Source organism: Eutrigla gurnardus, assembly GCF_963514095.1.
Source record: "Eutrigla gurnardus genome assembly, chromosome: 11".
NCBI classification, from domain to species: domain Eukaryota; kingdom Metazoa; phylum Chordata; class Actinopteri; order Perciformes; family Triglidae; genus Eutrigla; species Eutrigla gurnardus.
In genome coordinates this window covers 23,275,561-23,303,540 of record NC_139925.1, presented here as the reverse complement: position 1 = coordinate 23,303,540, position 27,980 = coordinate 23,275,561, and the positions used below count along the sequence as shown (strand labels likewise).

Sequence of the window (27,980 nt, the reverse complement as noted above, 5' to 3'; positions counted from 1 at the left end):
CCACAGCTTTATTTATTTTTTTATGTTTTTATGTCAGAGCATTTCATTTATTGATGGCTATCGGTATGTATGTTATGAGGATTTCAAGGAATATAACAGAAAGTGTTTCTGAATAGAATTACCAACCTTTAACCTAACATGAATAATAACTAAGATGAGTAAGGTACATTTAGCCAAGTACTGAATTTTACTATTTTTAGTATTTTCATTTTCTGCTACTGCTAAAACACAGACTGATTCAAATTCCTTTCACCAACACGATGCAAACACGAGAGACATCTGACTGAAATAATTCACAGACTTCAACGTCCTCTCTCTGAACGCTTGAGGCTCAAACTACTGGGACATTTCAAAGGTTTCCTGAGGTGAACGGACAGAAAGACGTGGAGGGAATAATAAGATGCTGACTAATTGTTAAACACAGACTCTGTAATAGCAGAGTTCAGCTCAAGCAAACCCTCCATCACAGTTTCAAATTAACTAACTGTCGCTGATCTGAGAGCCATTTAGTGTTGGTGCAGAGTCAGTCATGTCATGTGACCGCTGTGGTTTGGTTCAAAGTGAAAGTAGATCATGTGGAGCTGGAAGCAGAGAAGATGTGGAACCAGAACGGATCACCAAAACATCTCAGACAAAATGATACTGACCACAGAGGAAAGTCTGGGAGGGCTCAAGTACGAATGTGAGGTACATTTGAGATTATAAATGTACAATATTTTTAGTTACTAATAAATTTAACACCCAACAGTAACAAGTACAGCTGAAAACAGTCGATTAATCAATCAGTCCCTGATCCAATAATCCCATTTATCAATGAATCCATGAATCGATGAGTACATTAACCAATGAGTCTATTAATCAATGAGTCCATTGTTCAATTAGCTGCACAGCTTGGCCGTGGCAGGACAGGAAGGACCAGGTCTGACAACACCACAACAAAGACCGGACGAAGAGTCTGACTGCAGGAACATGTGTAGGCTGAACAACATGTCATCTTATTTAATGTTTTCTTCATTCTGGTAGTTGAATCTTTAAAACCGATCATTAATCATCATCAATAAAATGTTTTCAGAGAGAAGCAGAGAGAAGCAGGTATTTATATTTTTAACGGATCTTGTTAGAGGGCGTTTGTTTTTACCTGCTTTAATAAACAAACTCAACACATCCTCATGTTTCTCTGATGCCCTCCACAAAATTAAACCTAAAACCTTCTCACTTAAGCTTCATGAGTAACACAATGTTTTGTTTTCAGTTTGAAACTGTCATAATGTTCATAAAGAAAACAGGTTGTTTTCACGAAACTCTGTCTGCTAGAAGCCTGAAAAACAGAGCTTTGGTTTGTTCTCCTCAGAAATGGCTTGAATAAATACAAAAAGCAAGACTGCTCAGTGTCGCCCTCTTTACCCAACTACACAGTGTGTGTGTATTTTCAGCTCAGCTACACGTCAGACACTCTATAATTAAACACATGTGTTGTCTCACCGCCTCGCATACGGTCCAGTCAAATCCACATAAACACACACACGCATAAACACACACACACATAAACACACACACACTCTCTCACACTCACACACACACACACACACACACACACACACACACACACACACACACACACACACACACACACACACACACACACACACACACACACACACACACACACACACACACACACACACACACACACACACTGTGTTTCAATACTTGTGAGGACCTTCATAATGCATTCCTCAGTTTTAACTGTCACACATTTAGATTTTGTTATGCTGTAAAATTAATAAACAGATTTCCAAAAAATAATATTTTGACAAAATCTCTTCTAAACCTCAAAAACTTAAAGAAAGGACCAAACAAAGAGTCATCCAATCCTTAAAACACACTAAATGACACTTCATGTGTCTTTGGTGTCACCGTGTGGCTGATCAGTGTTACTACAGCAGGTTTAATTTCTGCTTCATTGGGGTTTTTTTATTTAATTTTTTTTATCTAGATTATATTTTGAATAAAGTCTTGATTTTCACATACAGTCATCGGCTTGCAGATATGTACTGCAGCTAATCAGAATGGGATCAATTCACAGCCAGTAAGAACAGGAGGGATAAGGTAAGTGTAGCTGGTTGGTGATTGGTTTGGGTTAGACATTGACCTTTAGTCATTAGTCAGGAGACAGGACCTGAGAAAATCTCGTTAAGTTAAGTTTTTGTCGTGTTTAGACGCGTGGCCTATGCTAGCTAAGCAGTGGGATTCATAACGACAGGCAATGACTACGGATCAAGCAACCAACCACGAAGTGGTTCCATGTTCCTGTGACATGTGAGTATTGTAATAAAACAGAATGATCTCTCCTTTTTCATCCTGATTCCATGACAACAATGAAGACAACAGCAACAGAAGAAAGTTTCAACTGGAGTCAAGAGCACATTTATCCTTCAAACCACTGTATGTAGAATTGAAATTAGAATTTGAATAAAGAAACTAAAAGATATTCCTACAGCAGGACAATAACCTGCTGTCAGTTGATTATGTGAAAAGATAAAGAGTGTGTTGTAATGAATGATTCCCAGAGAAACACAAACAACAGAGACTTCCTGTTCTCAGTGTGGAACTGCACCATCAGCTGTGACTCACCGGGAGCTGCTGTGGAGCGAGGGGGCTGAGCTCGCCTTGCGGAAGCCATCTTTGAGGATGGAGCGACGCCACGACTCTTTTTCCGACTTGGATCGAACCGGAGGGCTGTGGTCGTCTTTGGAGCCGCCACGAAGCCCCGCCCCTGAGGCACTGAGAGTGATTTCGGAGCGAGATGTCTCCGAGGGGGCGGATGGGTCCGGACGGGCCAGCGGGGCGAAGCTCAGCTCGATGATCTGCTTGGCGCTCTCGCAGATCTGACTCTGAACACACGAACACATTGCCATTACCTCCTGCAGTCAAACTCAACGTAGACGTGATTGTTTTCGGCTCTCAGCTCCTACCTGGATCTCCGGGGTGAGGGTGGGCAGGTCGAAGGTGAACACAGACGTGGATCCAGAGGTCAGAAGGTCCACGCTGTCCAGGCTGCTGTATGATGTGCCTTTGGCCCGGTGAGACTCCATGATGCTTTCAAAGTGGCGGCTGAAGGAGTCAAGGTTGCCCTCGGAGGGTCGGCGGGGGCTGCCAATGGAGATCGGGGACTTGAGGCCGCCTTGTGAGTCGGACGCCGTCAACGGCCTAAAGAGAAAGCAAATGGCAAACTTTAAAACCACCAGGCTCACGTGTACGCCATGTCCTTTTCCAGCATGTCCTCCAGAATCCTGAAAGAGGGTTTGTCCTGAACGACTGGACTGAATCTGGTCAGCAGCTCTATAGGAAGTGCTACAAACTAAAGTGGGTCAGCACTGTTAAAGATACAGACTTGGATCATGAAAGGGAGGTCTTTTTTGCGGGCTCTAAAATCCAGAGGTAGCAGATTATGGACATGAAATATTTCTTACTTCAAGTGTCTAAACAAGATACAATTTCTATCGATATTTTATTCTAAATGATTAATATTGCAAATACAAGTTAAACCTTTTGGTTTATAAAATGACATTCATCAGTCCAGTAGATGGTGCTGAGTTTTTCCTGGTGGTCATGAGTAAAGTCAGTGTGATCGACAGGCAGTGTGTCCATGTTGTGGTGCTGTCTCAATGTAGAGTGAGAATAATTATACCCTATATAGTGGACTCAAAGCATCCCACAATTCATCTTGAAAAGTATTGTACAAAGTACTTTGAATGTATTTATTAATTGACAACGCATTCACAATAAAAGCCCTAGAGACTGCATCACTGCTTATCAGGGGAAGTTTAAGTACAACAAATGAACTAACAATATGTATTCATTAAAAAGCATTATGTCCCCGTGACCCGACACCGAATAAGCAGTTGAAGATGCCATGTCATTATGTCATCATATTTTTCATGGATGGTCAACGAGCCACTGTTGTTCTGACACATTTTAATTGTGCGACAGTAGTGACGTAATTAACGAAACAGAGAAAATGTCCTGAGTAGTGTTTCCTCTCATTTTACCGATGAGCTTACGATAAAGTCCACTAAATACTCCTCTACGTAGAACTCCACGGATAGTGAGTAGGAAGGAGTGAATGAGTCAGTGGCTGTGGTAGATAAAGTAAAAACACTTAAAATCTTTCTAGTCACTTTTCCTTGACCTCGGGGGAAAAACGCCATGAGGTCAAGGAAAGATGAGAAGGAGAACTCATCAGGAGTTGTGAAAGGACGAGTATCTGACTGCACTTTCACTAAGCTACACCTTTATAATGCAACAGCTGGTGATTTTACAGCTGCTGATTCCATTTCCATATTAGTATTAGTATATGTTTGTGTTACTTAAGTTTTATACTTGCCTTCCGTGTATCGATAAAATATCGGCACTTAAAATCTGACCCCCCCACATCAAAAATCATAAACACAGTAAAATGTGAACACACTTACTCTTTCTGGGAATATAATTATATCCAGAGGAAACATCCATAAAGCCAGTAAGAAATCAAAGGAAATAGATGCTGCAGAACTTCCCCGTATCTGTATCTTTCTTCTGTACCACAATCATTTTTTTCCCTGTTTGGACAAAAATTACAACCAAATGCAACAAAACTACTTGGACAGGACTCTAACCTGGAAAGCCCTGTGTCCTTTGACCCGTCCACCACTCAGACCTCCTCCCTACATGGACTCCCACAGACACCTTTGAAACTACTTTGTGCTATGTCAAGTTATATTTGGTCGTATGTTTCCCCCCCAAACGTGATTCACAACTCAGTTTCATTAGTTGTCTGCCAGTGATAGTTGTCTGTACATCCATGAGAACACTGCAAACCTACATACAAATATTGGTAAAACACAAAGTAGGTCACAGCGGAACTCACAGAATTCCATGGTAGCACTACACTTCCTGTTTACATCTCTTAGAAATGCAGTTCCAAACCAAAAGCTGTGTTCACACCAAAAGTTTGACCGTGGGATGATTTGTGTTTATTTGCATCACTCGCACGCTATGCAAGAGACAGGGGGTGGGGCTTACCTCCATGTACACACCAACAACGTTTCATCAATCATGACTGAAATAACCATTATTGCTGCTTTGTACATTGTTGTGAAGTACCAGATACACTGGGAAAACAAACCCCATCCTGTTCATAGCATCACCCAGAGGTGCTCGGTGGATTTCACCAAGCTATATTCAAGCAAGACACACGTCAGCTGGTTTACTACAGCTGGATGAACCCAATATTTAGCTGTGATTAAATTGCAATAAACAGATAAAAAGGATGCTAAGATTGTAGCTGCTCCAGCAACACTCCAAATAAGGTCATCTAGACAAATATAGCAGCGACCTTGTTGTTTGTACTATTGACAGTCTCTGGTTTCTCCACATAGTCTGGTCTGGTCTCTGGACTAATATGAGCTACTATCATAGACCTCTGGGGGACCACAGACACAGGATACTGTTTGCTTCCTGCATGTCTGATTCAGCAACTTCAGGACGTGTTTACATTTATTTTGTATCAATTTTGCCAGATAACATTTTGTTTTCGCTTTTGGTGTGAACACACCATTAGAGCATCATTATAATTGGAGGGTACAGTTGTCTCGATTGGGCTTTAATGTAACAGTTGGACCTCTCACCCCTTCAGCAGCAGACTGAACACCTCATCCTCCTCCTTGGTGGCTCTTTGTCTCTGTCGGTCTCCCAGCATCCGGACACTGGCCCAGCTCACCACTCCTTCCTCCTCTTCCTCCTCCTCCTCCTCCTCCTCCTCCTCTTCACCCTCCTCCTTCACACCACCTGTCCAGGGTTTTGGGGAGGAATCGGCGGGGCTGAAGCTGGAGTTTCCCAGAACGCTGCGGTTACTCCCAAAGGCAGAGTCCGCCTCTTCAGCTGCATCTGCCTCTGCCCGCATCACCTACACAATAATGGTCAATATTTATCGAACAAGAACTTTAAGACTAGAAGGGAAGAACCAGATCAGATGAAATCAGCTCACCTCGTCCAGGTCTGTCTCCCTGTAGCACCGCAGCGGCACAGCGTCCAGATCCGTCTCGGAGTATTTAATTGTTTGGCGGATGATACCTGTCTTAGGGGTTGAACCTCGGAGGTAAGGTGTCAACAGTTCCACCTCAATTTGCCGCACCTCGTGTTGCGACAACCTTGGACCTTCGCTGCCCCGCCCCCTCCTCTGATTGGCTGGTTTCAGATGGAGGGAGGAGGGAGATGTAGGACTTGGCGAGCCGCTGGCAGGAGGCGTCGTGGACGGAGCACCTGTACGACAAAAGAAGCCTGCTGATTGCTTGATTTTACACCCGAAGTCCTGAAAAGATGGACCATAAGTTTCTACACTCGGTAAGACTTGTTCCGTTTTACATTTTTACAAACAAAATCTAGCCTCTAGGGTTATAACGGTACTCTGTCTGTTTTTACTACTCGCACACACGGAAACAAATGCTGGAGAGCAAGTTTTTTCTGGAAATTGTTTGCAGGGCACAGTTGTTGTCAGCTGTAGCATGTTAGGCAGTTAAGCTGGGTTAATAAATCTCAATGGATCATGATTTGGGATAAACTCTATGGACACTGTTAAACTGAAATCAGGTTCATCGGAGTACACTTCAGACATTTAGTTTCCGACAGCATCACCTGAATGTGTCGATTAGCAGAACCAAACAAAATCAGACTGGACAGCGAGTCCTTCTCCCCACAGCGTTCAGGCTCCTCCCACTGCACATTCACACCAAAGTTACGAACAATGCTTAATTGGGGGGGGATTAGCTCAGGAGGTAGAGCGGGTTGACTGGCAACCGCAAGATTTCCAGTTCGATCCCCGGCACCTCCTAGCTGAGTGCCTGGTGTCCCTGAGCAAGACGAGCCCTAATCACTCCTGACGTGCTGGCGGTCGCCCTGCGTGGTTGACTCCGCCGTCGGTGTGTGAATGTGTGTATGAATGGGTGAATGTCAGTCATTCCTGTAAAGCGCTTTGGATAAAAGCGCTATATAAATGAGGCCATTTACCATTTAATTGTGTTTATCGCTGCATATACGTGACCACGCGATCATAGACAATAAAGAATTAAAGCATAGATCAAAGTTTTAAGTGTGAGGTCATTATGCATCCTGTCCTGTATAAACAAGCAGAAGCTAAAACTCAGTTCAGGAATTATCAACAGGTCTAATGATGGGTAACATTCACATTACACACATTTCTCTGATTTATTTTAGGTATTTATTTTTTATTGACAATATGCCAGTATGAATAAGAATAAAGTATGACCAATGAGCAACTGTTGAATGTTTATAGTGTTCTAAATAAATGAACAAAAATGGGTATTTAGAATTTTCCCTCTTGTAACGTACTGAACCGTGACCCAAAAACCGAGGTACGTACCCAACTGAGAATTTTGCGTACCGTTACACCCCTTCCAGTCTTGTGGGCTCACGTTTCTACGCAGATGATGCAGTTGATTGTATTTATAAATGTAGCAATTAAAACTATTAAATGTAGTAGATGTAGCTTAAATATACAGTACTAGAATGAATCAAGGCATAGATATTAGGACACGATAAAACCAAACATTTCCACAGCCAGCAGACATCAATGACTTCAGTTAATCAGTCTGAGAAAAGATGCTAAATAAAGAGCAGGAACTGGTAGTAGTGTAGTAATACTTGAGTAGAGTTGCATACTGTAAGACCTGTTCTAGCTGATGTTAAGCTTCAGCTAATTGGCTTAGATGAAGACTGGAAGCTCCTGAATCTGCTTGTTTACTTCCCTGAGTGGAGAAACAATACAAGAAAAAACAGAATGACCTTTTAACCTTTTACCACGGATGAGAACTTTGTGAGTACTGCTGATACGGCTGTATCCCCAGTGAAACGGAATTAAACTGTTCCGCAAATAAAACACTGATAGATTTTGTTAAATTTAATTTCTCTGTACAAGGATGTTTGAAATCAGTTTCAGTTGGAACAGGATGGAAGTGTACCAATATTAATAACTGCTCCTTTCGCTTAGTCCTGCCCTTTGAGCGCAGACTGGCCAATCATCGCATAGCATCAGCAAACTCTGACCAGGGTCCGACAACTATCGGGTTTGTGGGACATATTGCAATGCAATCGTTTCAGATTATCTTCATTCTCTTTTGACCTAGTTATGGTTAAACGTGTAATAGCGACATTTATTATTCTGAGAGGTTGAAAGGAGATTTAAGTTTCTAAAATGTTACGTCTCTACTAGGGCTGTCAAAATGAATGCGTTAAAACGGGATGATTAATTTGTCGAATTAGCAGCTTAATTGTTTTAACGCATTAACGCTGTTGGCTCTCTTGATGGCATGTTCAAGTATGAAAAAACAAAGATGGAACAATCAATAATCACACAGCCTCATAAACCTACTAAGATACAACAGCACCAACACCACTGCAGCAGCAACAACAAGCAAACAAATAAAACTCACTTTATATCTTATTTTGTAAACATCAATAAACAGATAATAGAAATTAAAATGGTACCTTTACTACAGCAACTCTCCTCTGTCTGACCTCCAAATAGGAACTCCCACTTGGCTTGGGCGATCTTCTGTGATCGCGAGGATGGAGTCGCCGTCAAGCCGCTGTCCGACTGTATGAGGAGGAAAGACAGTAGTGTGATGAAATGATGCGTTTGTCACAGATAATAGGCTATAAATACAAATTATAAGTGCACACTTGTTTTTTGTGTTTGAATTATAACAAACTAAACCAAATGATCAGTATCAGTAGTATTGGTTGTAGTTTTTATGTATATGGAACCTTCACTTGTAAGAAGAATTAAAACATCATGAGATTTAACTTTTCAACTCTTCCAGGTCCAGAGGACAATAGGAATGAAGAGTGACAACGGTGTACAAAACAGCGTTCAAAAAGACTTCAAAACAGTGTCAAAAACTATGTTAAGTCACTTGCACCAGTGATGTTATGATTACAATTTTAAATTGGAAAAAAAGCTGAGGAACCAATGAAACAAATGTTTATTAGCATAAAAATATATATGCCATTAGTGTTGTCACAATATCAAATCGTCACTTCTACACGATAACCTGTTCAAATGCCTCGATCCTGATACTGAAACGATACCACCGCAAAAAAAAAAAATATCACGAAAAGTAATGAATAATTGATAACAGAACATGGAACTTTAAGTTTTTTTCTCTATTAATTTAAAATATCAAATGTTACAATTTTTAATTAAAAAATGTACATGTGTGCAGTAATCTGATGTCCCCTATAATTCATTGTATGTGATTTATTTTATAGTTAACTTCATATATTTGCAACCAGATATCACATGTATAGTAAAAAATGGACTAACAAATGCAAACAAGTTCACAAATGAAAAGTGTCTTGTAAATTCAAGTTTAACAGTTTGTATATAAATGTAACAACATCCAAATACATTTTTGATGAAAATTGCAATTCTTTTTTTAATTTATATATTTATGGATTTATATTACATTTATTTAAAACAAGACACATTTGTGTGTGGATCAGAAATGTGTTTGTGAACCTTATTTTTGTTTATGGATTTATTTTTCATTTTTACATACCAATATCCATTTGTGTGTGTATTGAGTGAGAGTAATTTATATATGAATCACAAAATAAATTTGTGAATCCTTCTCTGTGCAGTCATTATTAATGAGACTGAACTGATCTCATAGAATTACAGGAGATGCTTGGACAGATACAGAAAAGATTGGAAGTCCAATTTTATCAGTAAATTTGTCGGTAATTAGAGCTATGTTGTGATTTTCCTTGTTTTCTGCAGATACAGTCACCAGCTCAGTGCTGGACTATGCAGCCGGTGAGTGGTTTGTCCTGCTTTAATATTCTTTTAACTTAATTTGTTGACTCCATCCTTCCAGTTAGCTATGCTAACTAAATCCTGTACCTGGAGTTTGTGTTAACTGCTACAAAGTTAAAACCGTCCTCTTGCAGATCATGCACATCACTGCCTCGCTGTCATACATCCGTGCAACTCATAGGAACGGCTCTCAAACACTGTCATATTTAAAGTACCGCTACAAATAAAACAGGGTATCTAACCGATTTTAATGGCAGGGTATTGCGATACTTTTCTAGTACCAGTATACTGTGCAACACTTTATGCCATTAGCCTCAGACTCAGAACAGCCAACGCCTCTTGGCAGATGTAGTTACATTACATTATAATACATTTCATTACGCTGAGGCTTTTATCCAAAGCAACTTCCAATAAGTTCATTCAACTGTGAGGTTATAAACCCAGAACAGCAAGAATCACTGTTGCTGAATGCTAACAAGATTGTTATGTTTGTTGCAAGAAGAGGCTGATGAAAGAAACCCTCCATAATACACTGACAACAGAAACTAATTCACTGTTGGGGAAGAATATTCTGTTGTATATTTATTGTGAATGAGGTAAATGTGACAATGAGTAATGACGTGATTGGAAGACGCCTAGACAGACAACATCACCCTCCACACAGATCCAAAATATACACATAATCTATATGATTACGTTGTCACACAATAACCAAACCCTCACCCCCCTCCCACCCAGCCAACCTGTATCCCTGAGCCGGTGTCTGCCGTATCGTGGCTGGACTGGCTCGAGGTTTCGGGAGACAGGCTGTCGTTTCTGTCCATCTGGGAGTCTCCCATGCTGCCTGTTACCCCACTCGAACTTTGAGAGGATATCCCAGTAGCCCCGCTGTTTTCCTGAAACTCCCCCCTCTCGTCTTTGGACACACTTATAACTGGCGTCTGATACTCCTGCATTGACGTCTTTCTTCCTTTGTCTCTTCCGACCTTCCTATGATACTCCTCTTTGCTTGCAGTGTAAATTCTAGCGGTTAACTGTCTGTATTTGTCTTCACAGAGTTCTTCCTCATTCTGGACTGTTCCAGCCTCTGACCACTGCTGGTGCATGGAGGTCCAGCTCACAGGCGATGGTTCTGTGTTTTGGCAGTTGTGAAGTCTCCTAGAGAGTTCAGGGCTCTCCTCAAGTGATCTGTTAAAGAGGTGATCATACTGCTTCCTCTCCATGCTAGGCAATTTGTGGTCTCCAGTGTACTGGGGCAGCTGGTAGCGATGCAGGGGAGATTCGTCCTTAGTGGGTGATGAACCCCGTTGGTGCCGTGGGTCCAAGACTGGTGACTGAGAGGTGGCTGCTCTGTGTAACCTAGCAGGCGAGGCTGAAGATGCTGGCGAAGACAGGCCTTTCTGGGATAAGAGAGGTGAGATGTCTCCAAGTGTGGTTTGAGGTACTGCTTTGTCTGTTTTCCATCTTTGGTTTTGGTTGTCGCCCTGAAGAGGCTCAGGGGAGCATCGCCCATGAAGAGTGGCGTACGGTTGGGATTCTCTCAGGAATGACCCTCCTATCTTTGGACTCTCTGACCTCGGTGACTCAGCTTGAGAAGACGCTGGAGAAGGAGTCCGCCTTTCAGCAAAAAGGGTGGACAGTTTGGTAGCCTCCATAGCTAACTTACAAGCTACTTCAGCATTTAAAGATGGAGAGATACTTCTCCTGCCATTAGTAGGACTGAGTGAGTTACTGGTTCTGCTACTGCAATGTGACGATTTGTAGTTAGTCTTGCTGGATAAGTTATTATTGGAGTGTGTACTGTCTGTGGCATTTTGACTGGTTTTGGTGATATTTGTACTATAGCTACTATTAACACTGTGTTGGATGTTCCCACTAGCTTGGTAGCCAGTCCTGGAATGATTGCTGGTGTGGAATATTCTAGTTGGGATCTCATGTTGGATGTCTGTGGGTCTACCAGCAGGTAACGGCGGATGAAATTTGCTGTCCAACCTGGGGCTCCCATCCCCAGCCCATGGCCTCTGCTGGCTCTGGGGGTCATAAGAGCGAAAAGTTGAGTTTGGAACCACTGAGTGAGAGCAGTACCCAGCATGGGCACACAGGTGGTCGGATGCAGGACTTCTGGGTAGTCCATTCACTGAACTACGGCAGACCCCCCTGTCCAGCTCCAGGAGCTGGGCCTTCAATGGCAGGGTGTGGGTGCTTCGGGGCATGACAGGTGACCCACCCAAGGACCGGCAGCGTGGGGACTGGAAGTGCCGTGGCAGGGTTGGGCTGCAATGCTGGGGGCTGCGACCATCAAATTTGCGCCGTAGTTCTGGGGATCCATACTCCTCCAAGGCCCTGTAGGTGGCATCTCTGGCAACTGCATCTGGGATAGCCCTCTGCAGGTAAGGCGAACACTGTGGGGACTGAATCCGAGATGTGTAAGTGTGATTGGTGTAAGGGTCACTATGCCCTGGCTGCCCATTGTACCACATTGGGTCACTCAGCCTCTTCTGGAGGTGGCCAGGGAGCAGCTGCCCCTCAATTCTGTTAAGAGGATTGCTCAACTCACTTTGGCACACAGAGGTACGGCGGCCCCCCATGCTGTTAACGTTGGCTTTCTCTATGTAGCCAAAAGTCACAACAGATGTTTTCCCCTCCTCACCCCCCAGCCCTGGGACCTCATAGGACCTGGGGTTGCTGGTAGGTGTGGAGGGTACAGTCATGGTCCCAGACGATGTAGAAGACGGAGAGATAAGGACACTTCCCCTGTAATGATCCATGTCAGAGGAACGGGTGTGTCCCAATGAGCCATGCTGGTCTGGACCAGTTGTTCCAGGTGCAAGAACTTGGAGGAATTGACTTAAACTGTCATGCAACACATCCTGCCGTTGGAACTTTGTGGGAGACCCTGTAGCATCTGGGTTTTGAAGTTGGAAGCTGACGGATTGCCTGGACGAAGACTTTAAGGGGGATAAGCTATGGCTTCCAACCGCAATTTGGTGCTGAGAGACTGGGGAATGATCCTGACTGTGGTTGGGGCTGCAACTTCTCTGTGAGTGAGGGAGGACATCTGGGCACAGAAGCATTGGGTGAGCAGTCCCATCATCTCTTCTCCCTGGCACCTTCCCTTCCTCATCAGCAACAGACCTCACCTCAACGTAGAGGTGGAGAACTTTACCTGCCTGGGACATGTTAGCACCTGAGCCACCTAAATCCTCCTTTTTCCTTGGATCTTCACTATTTGTCCAAAGGGTATCTCGGATTTCTGGTACCCAGTAAAGTGCCAAATTGTTTTATGAGGGTCAGAGGTGGAACTGGACTACCAGGTTCGTCCTCCATCTGCTCATCTTCTCTTTAACCTGCAACAAGAAGCAGAGGTAGAGACAAAGTTAATATTACAGATAGGTAAATATATATATACACACACACACACACACACACACACACACACACACACACACACACACACACACACACACACACACACACACACACACACACACACACACACACACACACACACACACACATTTATAAACAACTGGACAGCAGATAATATCTTTTGACTTAACTCTCTTCAAGACCTCACAACAACCTTTTAATGACACACAGCCTTCCCATTTCATCAGGAAGAATACAAAACAAAAAGTAGAAGACAAAGTAAAGTGGGATTACAAAATAGTTTTCTTTTTCTTCCTACCCAAATCCACCCCCTCCGAATTCCTAAGGTCCCTCAGTAGGATATTATATACCAATAACACATACCAGTTCATGGTGTGCTGGGCTTTGCATGCAAACTGCTGTTGCTCATAAGTTACTGATTAAAAGTAAATGGCTCTAAAATAGAGTTTAAACAGCCCATTTTTTGCTGTAGTCCTCCTGCTAAAACTGTTCAAGGTATCACCAATACAGATTACTTATTGGTGTAATCAGTATATTGATAATACAATGTAGACTTATCTCTTGCAAAGTTCCAACAAATGTTATCATTGTCTTCGTATGTTACCTCATATTTTATTCATCACAGGCAGAAAACACTACTGTCAGCCATATGAATAGTACTTAAGTGTGGTAGACATCGGGAAATCCGTTAATTTTAGGGAAGTTAAAGTTAAGTAAGTCCTTTAAGGTGTCGTAGTGGTCTTTTAGGAAATTGAAGCCATTTAAGATGTTCTCGTAGTCACTTAAGAGGTTCTAAGGGTCTTGTAAGATGTTGTGTTGTAAGAGTTGTTAAAGGTGTTCTGGAGTCCTTTTATAGGATGTAGGGAATCACTGAGGGCCTGTCCACACGAAAACATTTTCAAGTCTTGTGCGTTTCGCCCTTCCGTCCATATGGATCTGGCGTTTTCGCGGCCTGAAAACGCACTTTTTTTAAACCAGCTCTCGGGGTGGAAAAGAAAAAAATGGCACCCCTCCGTTTCGTGATCGTTTTTAAAACGAATACGCTGACGTCATCGCCCCGCTCCTCGACCCTCGAGCCTGACTTCTTCCCCCGCGACGTCTGGTAACAACAACAATAACGGCGGCCTCCGTGCTCGTAGCAGATATTCTGCTCGTCTGTACGACGGCGTATCAGGGCCACTGTATGAAAAAAAAACGGAGCCGAGAGAGGGGGGTGATATTCCGGGGAAAAAGCTACTTTATTACGATGCTAACAAACAACCGCTAGCTAACTTCCCATGAATGTAGGCATTTATTTGTCTAATTAATCCATCCCAACGTGTGACAACGCCTCGTCAAGGTCCTTAGGGTGACGGCTGTTGATGCTAATTGTTTCATTTATACGGGCCAAATTGTCATCTTATGGGTGTTTATTGATCGGGTGGTCGGATGGATATTTAGCCGTAGCCACAGCAACGGCAAACATCCGGTCACGCTCCGTCTCTTCTTCTGCATTTTTGTAGCAGAAACAGCGCCACATATAGGCCTGGAATATGTACTACGTTTGAGTCGTTTTCAGTGGATTCGTCTGGACGCGGATTTTCTTGAAACGATGCCAAGGCAAAACGGAGAAAAAAGTTTGTTTTGCTTCGTGTGTACGAGGCCTGAGATGGTTCTAGGAGTCCTTTATAACATTCTACAATAACAAAACAAAAAGCACCACGTGAACTGCTGGGCTTGATACTTATTACTCTTACTTTTTAAGATGTTCTAATAGTAACCAAGTATTTTCTAGTTTTTTTTTAGGATGTTCTAAATTAACATTCAATAGTTTTTTTTTATTTATCATTGAGGGAGATCTAGAGCCCTTTAGGAGGTTCTGGTGGCCTTTAAAGAGGTTCTAGTGATCTTTAAGGCGATTTTAGAGGCCTTAATGGTTGAATGCCAGAGGAAGTAACGTGTTCAACAGCATTCTTCAAAGCACTAAATGACATATTTAGATATATTTTGAAAGAATGCAATTCGTCCCTCAAGCGGAGTTCTGCAAGGTTGGAGAATTCAAACTGAATCCCACCCCATATGTGAAGATTCTGGTGTTCTTGTGTTCTTCCACTTGTGTCTTTATCCATCAAGTCAAACGTTGTGGTAATTATGTGTCCATCCACATCTTTGTCCGTCCTTCAACATGGAGGCAGGAACATGTGGGCCAGAAGGCACCAAGTGGCACATGCAAGTTTGATTTGTCTATTAATAGATGAGGTACAGCAGCTTGGAGGGCGTTCAGGTGTGAGCCATCTCACTGAAGGTTGTACCAACAAAAACCTACAGTGAAAACAGTTGCATGTGAAAAGATGCTGAAAAGGTTCACGAACAATGGGGCAGCATTAGTGGATACATCTGTGACCTGAACTCAGCAAAAATCCTCATTTAATTAGTTTTATTTATTTTTTTCTGTTGTGTTTGTGAATATTCCTTTGATGAGACCCAATAAAACTACACCAAAATATGTTCTTGATTTTATATTCTGGTTGTGGTTCTATTAGTATTTGCTGTATGTTGTATGTGTCAACCAGGAGTAGAAATTAGTTTCTGTATTGTTTGTTGATGGACGTCAGTGGTTTAGATCATGAGGAGTCTGAAACTAGTACTGAAACTAAACTGATCACTAGCATACACATAACATGAACTAATTCTACTTCACTAGCATACACATAACATGAACTAATTCTACTTCACTAGCATACACATAACATGAACTAATTCTACTTCACTAGCATACACATAACTAGCACTAAGGCTAACCACTAGTGTAAACATAGCTTGCACTAATGCTCATCTCAATCATACACATATCCCAGCCTTGCATTTAACTAAAATTGACACATCTTTATTTTGAACTGTATATTGTCACTATAACAGATGTTTCAAGCACTTATCCATCCAAAATCATAACAAAAGCAGCATGCTCATTGTTAAAAGAATTTCCGGAGACATAAGTAAAGTCGACGTCTTACTTTACTTATGTCTCAGATCTCCTCCTTGGGTGAATTTATTCGTTTACGGAAAAATTCTTTTAACACTCATGATTAGCAAAACCACTGGCACGCCATCAGGAAAGGCAAGTTAAAACTACCAGCTATATGTTAAAAGTGCCAAGTTACAGTTAAAAAAGAAAAATAAGAAAATTATTCTCACAGGGTACAGGAAGGGGTCTAACTGTCAGTGTGTTTATTGTTGTTTACTTATTTTGATTGTTATTTATTCTATTCATTTCCTGTTTGTTTTTTCCACTCAGGTATATTACTTATCATGTTTTTTAATAATAATAATAATAATAAAATATACATATGACTGAGGATTTGAATCATGGAGAATGGGTGGGATTAAATAAGTGTATACTGTTTCGCACTCCTTTTCGGACATGTCAAAATAAAATATAAAGATATTTTCATATATCTTGATGCCTTCCAGTTGTGTAATATTTTGTTTTCTGTATGACACTTTCTGTATTCATTTTGACATGTTTGAAATAAAATCCCTCTACTCTAGTCTACTCTACTCTAAGTGATGTAAACACAGTCCAGTAGTTCATGTGGTGATTTTTATGTTCTGTAACTCTAGCATGTAATTAGCAAGCTCATTAAACTAGTTAACCAGCCCCTAAATTTGTATAATTATACAACTTAATGCTTCATTCACACACACTCTTGTCAATGTAGGAAAACACATTCCTATCAACAGATAATTAATCAATATTGTATTATTGTAATAATACATTTCTTATGGAAACAAGCTGACTATAGATGCGACTGAGTGTCCTGCACATATTTTTGGAATTTTCCAGATAAAGGCACTTCAGCCAAAACTCTGGGGGTTAGTTACTCTTTAACTGACACTTCAGTTCCTTTGACTTCAAACTACACTGCTAAAAACAAAATTAAAGGAACACTTTCATCAGACATCACATCTTGTACAGCATGTATGAGCTCCCTACAACACCTGGGCCGCTCCTGACGAGTCAGCAGATGATCTCCTGGGGGATTTCCTTGAATTGAATTGAACGTACTTGGCAGCGTCGGATGCACCGATACATAAATCCCCATAGGAGCTGAATTGGATTTAGGTCAGGGGAAAGTGAGGGCCAGTCAATGGCATCAATGCCTTTGTCTTCCAGGAACTGCCCACACACTCTGCCCACATGAGTTTGTGCATGGTCCTGCACCAGGAGGAACCCAGGACCCAATGCACCAGTGTAAGGTCTACCTAACAGCAGTCTGGGAACGTCGGCTATGACATGAAGGTCTGTGTGACACTCCAAGGATAAGCCTCCTCAGACCATCAGTGACCTATCACCAAACCGGTCGTGCTGGATGATATTACAGGCAGCATATCCTTCACCACAGCGAGACTGTGCTGGGAGACGCAGCAAACCTTCTTGTGACCTCACATATGGATGTGGGTCCTGGAGGAGCTGGACTACCTGTGAACCTGATTGGGCTGCAGGTCCCGCCTCATGCTACGAGTAGTGACAAGGACATTACCAGAACCCAGAACTAGAGAAGAACCAGTCAGGAAGGAGAGAGCAACTGTCTGTGGACTCCACATCAGAACGTTCCCTTTTGGGGGTTGTCCTACTTTTGCCTCCATTGCTCCTGTTGTCACTTTCATTTACACCAAAGCAGCTGAAACTGATTCACAATCACTTCTTAAATGGATGGATTGAGCTCACTGAAGTTTGACTAACTTGGTGTTACACTGTGATGATTAAGTGTTCTCTTCATTTATTTTGGAACAGTCTATTTAATGACTTAACGTCCAGCGAGTGCTTAAACTCAAACTGGAACTCTCATACAATCTCATACGCAAAAAAATTACATTTTATGATGATTTTACACCTGCAGTTTTTCGCATAAGAGACAGTATCCATTTATATATTTTAAAAATGACCCTTGTTGGATTTTTATCTGCCACATTGATTGTGTTACATAAATAAACTGTCAGTGAATCACTGTGATGATTCATCGATGAAACAAAACAGCTGCAGAACTTCTCCAGCTGGAGAAATAGAGAGTAAAAGATCACAGGTTTGATCCCCACATGTGCTGAAGTGCCCTTTGGCGATACACTGAACCCCCAACTGCTCTCTGTCTGGACAATAACAAACCTGGTCTACCGTAATCCGGTGTGTGCGCGTGTGTGCTGAACTGTGTTAAAGTCACATGACCAGCAGCTCGATAACAGCTGATCATGAAATCACCATTTTCAAACGTTATGTAACTTTGTATTATTGCATTATTCGTCAGTAATATTATTAATTTACATTTGATGTGTCATGAAATAATAATTTCCATTACTAGAGAAACACTGGGATGTCACTACATGAGCAAACAGTGTATGACATCATCAGGTTTGAGATGCATGTTTATTTAAGTCTTCTTCTTCTTCTTCTTCTTCTTCTTCAAATGATGGTCTAATTTGACCAGTATTGATGTGTTGCTTTTGTTTCATTGTCTTGTAAAGCACTTGATAAAAGGGTTATATAATAGCATGTTTTATTATAAATATGATTCAATATTAAGACCAAAACTCTTTCATCGGTATAAAGTGCTAACGTGTTGAACAGTGAACAGAGTTGCTGCTCGGAAACTCAAAACCAGCAGCTGTAAGACAACCTCAGGTTTGTATTTCAATCTATTTACAACAACGAGTACCAACGCCACGCGCTGATTAACAGCTGACAGGAATCATCAGGCAGGTTGAGGTTACGTGTCCAATCCAGCCGGGACATCAGGACATCCACACATACTGTACTTTTAATAGGGCTGTAACCGTTTGTGAAACATCACGGTCTGGTTCACGCAGAATGCACTGAATTGAGAATGATGCATTTAGTGTAGAACCAAACTCCACAAGTATGAGGTCTGGTTCTATGACAATATATGCGATTTATTTTGTTAGTAATTACCATTTATTTTGTTCATAAATATAACTTATTTTGTAAATAAATACTATGTATTTTGTAAATATATATATATAATTTCTTTGTTTAATAATCAAAACTTATTTTATTAATAAATATGATTGGTTTGTTAATAAATATGCTACACTGTAAATAAATATAACTTCATTTGTATTTATTTGTTTTTTCCAATTTCAGATGATTTATGGCCCGTGTTCTACACAGGACTGTTCCTTGTCTCATTTTTTGTCATTTATTTTACTTTCGTTTTGCATGACTTTGATTCGACCAGTGGTTTCCAACCTGGCTACAAGACGTAATCAAATGATCAGAGGGGTCGTAAGGTGATTAGAAGAAAGCAGTACACAAATACTTTTCATACTTTGTCTTGTGAATCATTAAGTATTTAACATCTTCGGAACTCCAAATAAAACAAATTAAAGGTAGATTATCGTTTGGTTAAACTGTTACAACCATTTGTGCCATGCTGCTTTCTTTAAACAGTTAGTTAGACAATATTCACTTCACGTAGTGTTGCATTGTCGAACACCAGACTCCATTCACAAATCCAGTGATTTTAATCTGCGAGTGTCTTTACAAAACTCTCTTTAGTCTAGAGCTGGAAGGAACAACTATTTTCATGACAAATTCATCCGTTTACTTTTTAATTCATCACTATTAATTTAAGTCAGTATTTAGACCTTTAAAATATAAGAGAATAGTGAAGAAATGTCCATCAGAAGTTCCCAATTTAGAAATGTATATCTTCTTTCTGAGTGATGTTTTGCAGAGGTATGCAACTGTTCACTTCTTTTCATTTTTTTTTTTTTTTGTGTCGTACTATTCCCACAAATAAATAAACTACAACACCAAAGCCTCATGTTGGAGAAACTGTGGTTGGAGTTGTGCTCTACAAATAAATCAATCAGCAAAAATGTCATGACTTTTACAACCTCAAAGATGTCGGCTGCCTTTTACTTTTACTGACGTTGACCTCTGAACTGTTTACAGTTTACAGCCACGTAAGTGAACTATAACCAACAGAGGCTCACACCTGAAGACATACTGACTTCAACTTTCAGCAAAACTTTATTTAGATCCTAAGATGGACGAAAATATGATGAAGGATGAGAATTATTCCTGAGTTACTGTCACTCTGCTGGTAGTGTGTCTGTATGTGTGTGTGTGTGTGTGTGTGTGTGTGTGTGTGTGTGTGTGTGTGTGTGTGTGTATGTGTGTGTGGGTGTGTGTTAGACTGATAAGCACACAGTTAGCCCTACTTTTCCTGGACTCTGCTAATAGGATTCCTCCTCCACCCCCCTGCCCCCTCCCCCCTCCCCCTCCTAGCATGCACTGCTCAATCCGCCAACACACACACACTTATAGAGCACACGTAGGCAGACACATGTGTCTTCACACACACACGCACACACAGTCAGCTGTAACCTTACCTGTGTGTCCTGCTGTCCTCGCCACCACTGCTGCTGCAGCGATGTCCTCTGAGTTGCTGTGGTAACCTCCTTTTGCGGCTCTCTCTCTCGCCCCGTCACTCTCTCTCTCTGTTACAGAGTAACCTGGTTTTATCCTCCTTCGCCCTCCTCTCTCGCTCTGAACACTTGTTGTCTGCAGCATAGCCGGCTCATCGTGGATTTACTGACTCGACTCAGCTTCTCCTCCTCCTCCTCCCCGGACGACGACTCCTCCTCTTCCTCCTCACCCCTCCTCTTCCTCCTCCTCCACTTCCCATCTCCATCAATCAGCTGATGTAGCCGAGCGGTCTTCGAGGCAGCCTGCCAGCCAATCACATCCTCTGTTGACTGCAGACCTTCTTCCTTCAGCCAATGATTAGCAGCTTTGACAGATGGCACAGCTTATTATCGTGTGTGTGTGTGTGTGTGTGTGTGTGTGTGTGTGTGTGTGTGTGTGTGTGTGTGTGTGTGTGTGTGTGTGTGTGTGTGTGTGTGTGTGTGTGTGTGGTCGGGGCTACAGTATCAAGAGGAGCATCTTTACAGGACAATGACTAATTAAACAATAAACAGAATGGTCTGTTGACTCCACCCCCAACTGCAATGTCATAATGCATGAATACAATTGTAGGTCTCATGCACCTGTCTGTCTGTAGTTAGTTCAGGTGTCTGTAATAACAGCGAGACAGCAGACTGTGTGGTTAGTTCAGGTGTCTGTGATAACGGTGGGTCAGTAGAGTGTGTGGTTAGTTAACCCACACTCTACTGTGTACCCCCCCCCCCCGAGTTCTCACCAGTATCAGTTTATCTTGTTAAACTTGTGCACAAACACATAATCTTCATCATCATGTCTTGTGACAATGTTCCCAATGTACCATTTATGAATAGAAAATGTCACATAACCACTTAAAGCTATGGTCTACAATTTGGAATTTAAAAAATCCATTCAGTCTATCAGCCGTAGGCCTGCATAGAAATTGACCAGTGGGAGCCATTGCATCCGGAAGGCTCCCATTTTCAGAATGTAGACCATAACTTTAAGGGGTTAGGCCAAGCTGCCTACAGACAGAAAAACATTCAGGCATTCTCATATCAGAATCTGAATTTGTATATGCCAGTTGACACATATCTGCAATATCACTTTGCTAGTTCCATTTCAGATTAATAAGCCCCTGAATAACAAAAAAGAATATTTTTAAAAATGTTCTTGTACATTAAACAAATATTTAAATATGAAGCCATGGTCATTCGTTAAAATAATTTGGTCTGTAGATGTATTTTAGACATGAGACAAACCCCTAGCCACATGGTCAAATCATGGGACAAATATGGCCCATTTTAGAGCCCTCGGAGGAAAGGGTTTATGTTAAATATTTTATATTTCATCACCTAACTGTGTAACCCTGGCAGAGATATACATGTGAACAGATAATGACCCTATCATTTCTATGTTATGAGGAAAACATTCTGCTGTTCCAAAGGATGACTATAGTTTCACCTTATTTTAGCTCGGTTTGGCCAAAAAGCCATTTTCAGCTTCGTATAGAGTGATAAATAAGCATCCCAGAGGCTAACTGATGCCATAATTGTAGTATTTGGATGCCATTTAGTCAATATCTGAATTATTAGCTTCCTAGATCAATCAATTATGAAAAGAAAAAAAAAATGTCGAGCCAAAATTCAAAGGTCTGTATTTCTGAAACTATGAGGAATTGAAAGCTAATGTTTTGTATGGTGGGTACAAACATATAGATCTACATTCAAGAATTTTTCCAGCAAAATCTGAGGAGGTGTCCTGGGGAGGTTCCTGAAATTTAGGGGAGTTGGCGTGGAATCATAACAAACAATCATGGCTTCACATTCATAATGAACTTCTTTAGATTGTTATTTTTGCACATTGCACATATTCTTGATACTGTGAACATTTGCACATTTGATCCTTTTTGTTTTAAACACTCTGCAGCTCTTTTCAACTTTAAACAGATATATTATACATATAAATGTATTTCTTCTTGTAAGTCTTGACTTTTTCCTCTTACCATCTTTACTGTTATGCACAAAAGCAAATTCTGAATGGTCCGTTCCTTTAAAGCAGGCTGAGGCCTTTAATGCACTGTAGACGGACCATGAACACATCGTTTCTACTCATTCTCTCTCGTTTCATGACAACAATTTAACCAGCAGGACAAACTGCACCCATAAAATAATCCCCAAGATTAAATGCAGTGTACAGACCACGGCTCTGCAGGAATATTTACAGCTGTGCAATAAATGTCAATCAGTCTGCAAGCAGAAGGTGTGTGTGTGTGTGTGTTGCAGTACCTCTGTTACAGGAGGCGGAGTCACGTAGGCCGAGGACTGACGACGTCTGAGAGGAGAGAAGAAGATCAGATCGACTTAAAGCAACAGGAACTCTGCAATGTCATTTTACTTCTTCTTCTACTCTTAATAATGATAATAACAATAATATTCAACAATATGTTAAGACCCAAACCAACAATCAATACTGAATGAATGATGAGTCATTTTAATCACATCCTCATCGACTGATTATAACACACATCATGTCCCACGAGAACGGGATGTATCATGTCAGTAAAAACACCGTAGAATTGATTCAGATCATCACAATAATTAATTTCGCTCCTCCTGTTCCATGCTTTAGAAAGAGTAACATACGACGGGTTCAATTAAAGCTTCTAATCTAATTTAAATCTGGAACTTTGTTAAACAATGTTTGTCATAAAACAAGACATAAAGGACAGTTTCAACACATATTTATAGTTTCTATTGTGCACTCAGTCACGTTGCGTATACTTTTACGCAAATTATACTTCACATTTTCCCCACTAATTTTCCTCAAATTCACATTCTTGAGACAGATTTAATGTGTCAGTATATCCTGTATATCTTCCTCCTCTGTGCTAAAGAACTCCATTGTTGTTGCCCCCCACCCCACACCCACACACACACACACACACACACACACACACAGTGAATTAATAATAATATCTTTCACAAAGAAAAATATATTTAAAAAAGTATTGTGAAAAATGGCCAGAAAATATTTTCTCTAAAACTCGTCAAATATGTGAACAATATTCTACAATATTCATTTTTCATAAGGTATTAAAATTAGGTTTCAAAAAGCAATCAATTTAATTTTCAATTATTTTCTGGAATAATCTATTTGGTTTTTGGCTCTAAAATATCAGAAGGAAGTGGAAAATATTCATCACAGTTTCTCTCTCCATCTGTTGGGGCCAACAAGATGTTAGATGACAAAATATTTACAAAACAGAAAAAAATGCAAATTCTGACACTGTAGAAGCGGAAACAATTACTTAAATGTATAACTGGTCATCCAAATGCAATGAAATCAATTAAAATAAGACAATATATGAAAAGAAATTAGTAATTCGAGGACATCACTTTGCCCCAATAATCTAAGATGGTCATTTGTCATTATTTTTGTGTTAAAGGCCAACTGATAAAATATTTAGCTGAATTAATAGATCTATTGATATTGAAAATAAGTGTTAGTTCTTGCAACCCTTCCTTCTGTTACAATTGACTGCAGCCATTACCTGTTATCAATAGAACAAAAGACATGAATACAAGCACATTAAACCAAAATGCCTTAATCTCTGTATTTATTTTCCAAGTGCTTATTGTCAATAATCAACAACGATTTTGATGCTCGTCACTTTAGAGGACCTCGACCTTCCACATGCCTGATCCTCATCCTGACTGATGAACACAGAGGACTCGGTTCACTTCAGACAATTTCATGAATTATCTTAGCAGTTTGAAGCACGAAAGAGAAATGCAAACATAAACCGTGTTCATAGGTACTTTATCTAAGAGTAATTGGGCGGGTACGTTGGACAAAAAGACCCCGTTCTGCTGCTTTAACGAGCTCCAACAGCGGCTGCTCTGGGGAACAGCAAGCCTGAACTCCTTTCAAAAACGTGTCACTTTAACGCTCTCCTGGTTATTATCCAAAGTAAACACCACATAACATGTAAGCCAACGCCTTTTATAAATCACAAGGAGATACTTTACAGTACGGCATGTATATAATAGACCAACTAGCACCGACTTCTCTGAAATGTCGACTTTACCAAGAGACTCGCGTTGCTGCTGGCCAGCGCTCAGCAGGATGGACCGTAATTGTTAAACAGAGGAATGGTTGTAAAAGTGGACATTTTACGAAAATAAACTGCTGTTTGCTGGTACAATATGTATGCCGAAATGACGGGGAGATACTACCTAATCAGTAAACACATTAAGTTGTATTGATGCATTTGTATAATTGAGTTAATATCAAAATAAGTTCCAAAATTACATATTTTTCAAAGGAGATTAGCACTTACCTTCAAGAGGGAACGTGATGTAGCGGGGCTCGCAGCTTTCTAGCGACCCGTGCAACAGCACAGCAGCACCGCCGTGGACTCTGAATCACCCGGTGGATCCATTTAACGGTAACGGGGTCGGTTACGAGCCAACCGACGGTCACACAGAAGGCAGATGTTACGGTTAACTGACCCGAGAGTAACGGCTAGCTAAGTTACGTTAACGTGACATGCCGCTAAAAGGGAAAGTGCAGCAGGAGGTGAAGTGTCCGCCGTGTTCAGGGTTCAGTTTTTTTATTCTTCTTTCTCTTCTTCTGGTGCTTTTTTCTGTGTTTTTTAGGCGGCTGCTTCGGTTGGTTGACATTAGTTTACGTTCTCCACGGTGACTTCAACTTCCGCATCGTTGAGGTGACGTAGCGTCGACGTAAGGCGACGTCAGACCGGACCAACGAGAAGAGAAAAATCAACAATGAAATCGTCATATTTCACTGCGCTCAGTAAGATATAGTGAAAGTACTAAAACCACAGAGCAAGAATATTCTGTTACAGTAAAAGTACACATACCACAGTGTTAAGATACTCTGTGAAAGCAAAAGTACGAATACAACACAGTAAAAAACACCAGTTTTACAAGAAAAGTAACTTCAATCATCAACGTGTATTTTCTGTCAGTCCACTTATTTGTTAATTGACGAATTGATTAATAGATTAATTTTAATCAAATAATTTTAATGAAATACAAATAGAAAGTAGAATCTTACTTACCTAATTTATTCATAAATGAATTCTCGAAATATAACAACTCCTTCTTGACTATTGTACTGTTCTCAAATTACGATTGCATCTTGACACATTTTGATGTTTTTGTCATAAAATTATTGATTATATCATAATTGGTTTCTGCCCTTTAAATAAAAAAAATAACTCGTTATATTTTTCTCATAAAATTATCTTGAAATGAATTTTGGCCAAAAAAACATTCATATCCTTCTTGACAGCTCCAGTAAAATAAACTTTATCTCATAATATTACAATTTCTTCTTGTAAATGTATGACCATTCCACAGTTTTATGACTTGTTTCTCTATATTACATCTTCATTCTCACAAATATATAATTGATTTCTCAAAATAATTGGACTTTATTTTCCACTATTACCTATTCTCAGAAAGGTAGAAACACTTATAGCCTATTTGACCTTTGAATTAATCAATAATAGCTTATAAGATACTGGCGAAAAGAGTGACACATTTTCAGTCAAATTTATGAGAAATAGTTGCTTGCAAGCAAAATAATTTTAACTTATTTATTATTTTTGATGCAATGACCTTCCATACTGGACCCTTAAATAATGATCCCAAATGAGCATTTCATGTTTAGTTTTTCTAACTCTTCAATGAAGATGTCAAAACCTGTATATGCAATTTCATATGATCTCCAACAGATGGCAACAACATCATTATCTGACAGACCACGTACTGAATTAGTAGTAGTAATACCACAGTGTAACAAATTATTAGCATGAACATGAACGTCTACAAGCTGACTCATGGTGGTGAGGTGACCTCCAGGTAGGATATAAGAAATGTAAAAGCATCCTTATACACAAAATTATTGATTTTTTATTGAGAAATATTTTTTTTACCTTTTCAAGCCTCAAAAATATTCAATTTCAGAAAGATAACACATAAAACTGCTTTAAACCTATGAATAGTAATGGAAGTAGTTGACATACTTGTAATAACTATTTATTTTATATTTCCACTTCCTGCAACTTATATACTATTTTACTACATTTATTTAATAAAGTCAGTTACTTTACAGATTCAGATTATCAAAACAAAGTATAATCAAATAATAAATGATGTATTTTTATAGAGTATAACTACCCAGCACGTATATAAAGCCATTCAAATGAGCTCCACCGTTACAGCTGAAACATTAAAGTGATCAATACATCAATAATGAGTATATATATAAGTCTGCATAATACGTACTTTTACAATGCGTTTGTACTTTTAGTTAAGTAACATATTCAATGCACTGTGCTATTAGTACTTTTTCTGAAGTAAAATATTTGAGTACTTTTCTCAGCTCCGCTTTTATAATACATGAAGCCATTGAAGAGGGAGCAGAGCCTGTAATATGGAGGAGGTGGATGGTGATTCATTTAAACGCAATGATTGTTATCAGAGCCTCTTCTTTGGATGAAGATGAACACAAAGAGATTGACATGAAACGTGGTTTCATCTTTAGTCAGAAACACTCAGACATTCAGGAGATGCTGAGCTCCACCCGGAAGGGGAAACCAGTTCAAATTCAATTCAATTCAAATTTTATTCATCGTGTCATATCACAACAGAAGTTATCTCAATACATTTTACACATTGAGGACTAGAACACACTCATGATTTTCAGAGTTCATTTATTTTCCAACATCACCCAGGGGCAAGCACGGAGCTGAGATACTGCACTGTCAAATACTGAATAAAAGTACTCATTTACTAAATAGTACCGGTACTTTACTTTCTACCTTACTATGATTGTTTACACACAAAATATATGAACATTTTAGAAAATATGTCAAATGATGCCCCAACACCTTTACTCCATAACCACAGTGTGGTATTATTATACTAACATATATATATATTGATGTCTTGTCTTTTTATTTTTAAATGTATTTTGTCTGGGGCTGCACGGTGGTGTAGCGGGTATCGCCTCACAGTGAGAGGGTCCCAGGGTGTACCCTGCCTTCTCCCCCCCACGACCCTGAATACAGGATAAGCGGTAAACGACGATGGATGGTATTTTGTCTGTTATAATTATTATTATTATTGTAAGTTATTACTATTATGTTCACTTTTTCCTGTCTATGTCACAATGTTAGAAATCACATGAAACAAAGTTTAAAAATAAAATATTTATACCTGATATGTAGTGGAGTAGAAGTTACAG

General features: G+C 40.2%; 1 protein-coding gene across 7 annotated transcripts in view; it reads right to left on the bottom strand.

The window, feature by feature from the left end:
* psda (pleckstrin and Sec7 domain containing a) overlaps window positions 1-20,778 on the bottom strand; it is a 55,932-nt gene extending 35,154 nt beyond the window's left edge. For all 7 annotated transcript variants that reach the window (XR_014598002.1, XR_014598003.1, XR_014598004.1 and 4 more), the window contains exons 1-7: window positions 20,654-20,778; window positions 10,618-13,221; window positions 8,545-8,653; window positions 6,029-6,303; window positions 5,670-5,947; window positions 2,976-3,210; window positions 2,635-2,894 (exon numbers count right to left, since the gene is read on the bottom strand). Coding sequence is in view for 1 of the 7 variants with exons in the window: in XM_084021849.1 (XP_083877975.1) it covers window positions 2,635-2,894; window positions 2,976-3,210; window positions 5,670-5,947; window positions 6,029-6,303; window positions 8,545-8,653; window positions 10,618-13,053 (3,593 nt within the window). In the remaining 6 variants the exon portion in view is untranslated. The remainder of the gene's footprint in view (window positions 1-2,634; window positions 2,895-2,975; window positions 3,211-5,669; window positions 5,948-6,028; window positions 6,304-8,544; window positions 8,654-10,617; window positions 13,222-20,653) is intronic.
* Between the last annotated feature and the right edge of the window lie 7,202 nt (window positions 20,779-27,980).